Consider the following 2,117-nt stretch of genomic DNA (forward strand, 5'->3'; position numbering starts at 1 on the left):
ATAATTGGAGATTTTGCTCAGAGATTATCATATGCCTTTTTCAATGAGTTTATGTGATTTGTGGGATGAAATAACCAAGAAATAATGCCCACCTGTGCACACTAACATCAGAATAATACCACCAGAATGACCTGCCAACATTTGCTAGATCTAGGACTGGTACTGCAGCTCAGAAACACAACAGCCAAGTGACCAAGAAAAGACAGTAATTTTCCAGCCAATGCCCATCTTTTCAGTTCCACTGTGTTCCCATGTCACAGCAGGGGTACTGAGTGTTTGTAAATTACTAAGTGAAAACATAATTGGAAAATTGCCAGTTAACCTCCCCAAGAGTCTCCCACTGAAGAAGACTTTCCCCATTGGACTCAAATTAGAAGTTAATCAACCAGATAAAAAAGGAGAATAAATTATCTAACACTTGACCTCATACTTTCCCTTAGTAAAAGTGTCAAAACAATACATAGTAAGATTATAGAAAGTGCTTTTTATTGAATCGCTTGCAAATGGTTTATTTACTGTTCATACTAATGTGATATGGCAAAAGGGATGGGGGCTGTTTTGATACTTTGAGTCACGGATATCCTATTTTTTCCTTTGCTTCTTATGGGAAAAAAAATGTGAAGCTTTTATTGCGCACTACATTTCAGGAAAGTGGCACTGCCTAACCAAGAAATGGTGAGATTTCTGGGATGGGGCAACCCTAACGTGATATCAAGGTACAAAAGTGGTGGTAGGAAGTCATGGGAGTGATGCAACTAAGACTTTCGAAGTCAAGTTTATCATAGGATATTAATGATTAGAGTAGGAGCTGGGAGATAAGGAATCTTTGATTCAGTTACCAAAGTCCTCTATGAAGGTGAGGAAAAGGGGCAAATACTGGAATGATATGAATCTCAAAGAAGCAGGGAGATGAGGTCAAAGTGGAAAGTCCAGAAGCGGCAGTGGAGAGTGCTAACCACAGATGTGGGCTCCTGACAAGTGGGGCATGGGAGAAAGGGGAGCCTAGCCTAGCCTAGAAAGGAGGTGAGTCCAGGTTATATAACAGGGAAGGGGAGGAGAAAGAAGAAAGAAGGAAAGTTTCTGAGAAAATGCTAAGGGGAGTACCTTGCTCTTCATGCTCCCTGAGTCCAGCCACCAGGCCTAACGCAAGTGACACAGCCGCCAACAAAGTGAGAAGAACCTATTACCAAAAAAATGTGACTTTTACCATTTTGTTAAAATATACAAAGACCCAGATAACCGCCCTCCCTTGGCGATTGTTAAGGGAGCACAGCCTGATAGCTTTTCGCGTTACCAGATCCAACAATGATAAGGGGACAGAATTTTATTTAATGCCTGATTATTTTCAGGCATTAAGTAAGAAAGGTTTGGGAAGAATGTTAAAATACCATTTATTACAGATCCTCAAATTCAAATACGTTAGTCCTAGTTAGTTTAACCCCAAATTGAGTTAAAGTACAAATGAAACCAAGGGGCCGTTTACCTTTGCCCATTTTCCTTTCTTAACTAGATACATGTTTGGAGATCATTTACTTAAAAGCATTCCGAAACTGTGAAATCATTAACTACCTCATTCCCAGGAAGCAGGGTTTTTCTCTCCCACTCTGACCATCAGAGAATAATGAGAATATTTAGCATATAAAAATATAATGTCCAGGGCTTCCCTGGTGGCCCAGTGGTTGAGAGTCCGCCTGCCGATGCAGGGGACATGGGTTCGTGCCCTGGTCTGGGAAGATCCCACATGCCGCGGAGCAGCTGGGCCCGTGAGCCATGGCCGCTGAGCCTGCGCATGCGGAGCCTGTGCTCCACAACGGGAGAGGCCACAACAGTGAGAGGCCCGCGTACCGCAATAAACAAACAAACAAACAAACAGACAAACAAACAAAAAAAAATATATATATATATAAAATGTCCAAATAATTAGCAAATTATCTGCTTTGATCTGCAGTGCAAACAAATGTTTTAGGGGTAACCGGCAAGTCACGTGACCAAAGATTGTGTATGTCATTCATTATCACTACTACTGACAAAGCTCTTCAAGTGTAATGGACTTTATACTATTACTGAAGTTAAACTGTGATGTAAATTAAAGAGAATTCTTCCCACTGACCTCTTTC

General features: G+C 41.2%; 1 protein-coding gene across 2 annotated transcripts in view; it reads right to left on the minus strand.

Moving 5' to 3' along the window:
• Window positions 1-2,117, minus strand: part of ENPP3 (ectonucleotide pyrophosphatase/phosphodiesterase 3) — a 78,919-nt gene that overhangs the window by 58,353 nt on the left and 18,449 nt on the right. For both annotated transcript variants that reach the window (XM_007456538.1, XM_007456539.1), the window contains one exon: window positions 1,105-1,180. In XM_007456538.1, the coding sequence (XP_007456600.1) occupies window positions 1,105-1,180 (76 nt within the window). The remainder of the gene's footprint in view (window positions 1-1,104; window positions 1,181-2,117) is intronic.

This window comes from Lipotes vexillifer, unplaced genomic scaffold (genome assembly GCF_000442215.2).
Source record: "Lipotes vexillifer unplaced genomic scaffold, Lipotes_vexillifer_v1.1 scaffold438, whole genome shotgun sequence".
NCBI classification, from domain to species: Eukaryota; Metazoa; Chordata; class Mammalia; order Artiodactyla; family Lipotidae; genus Lipotes; species Lipotes vexillifer.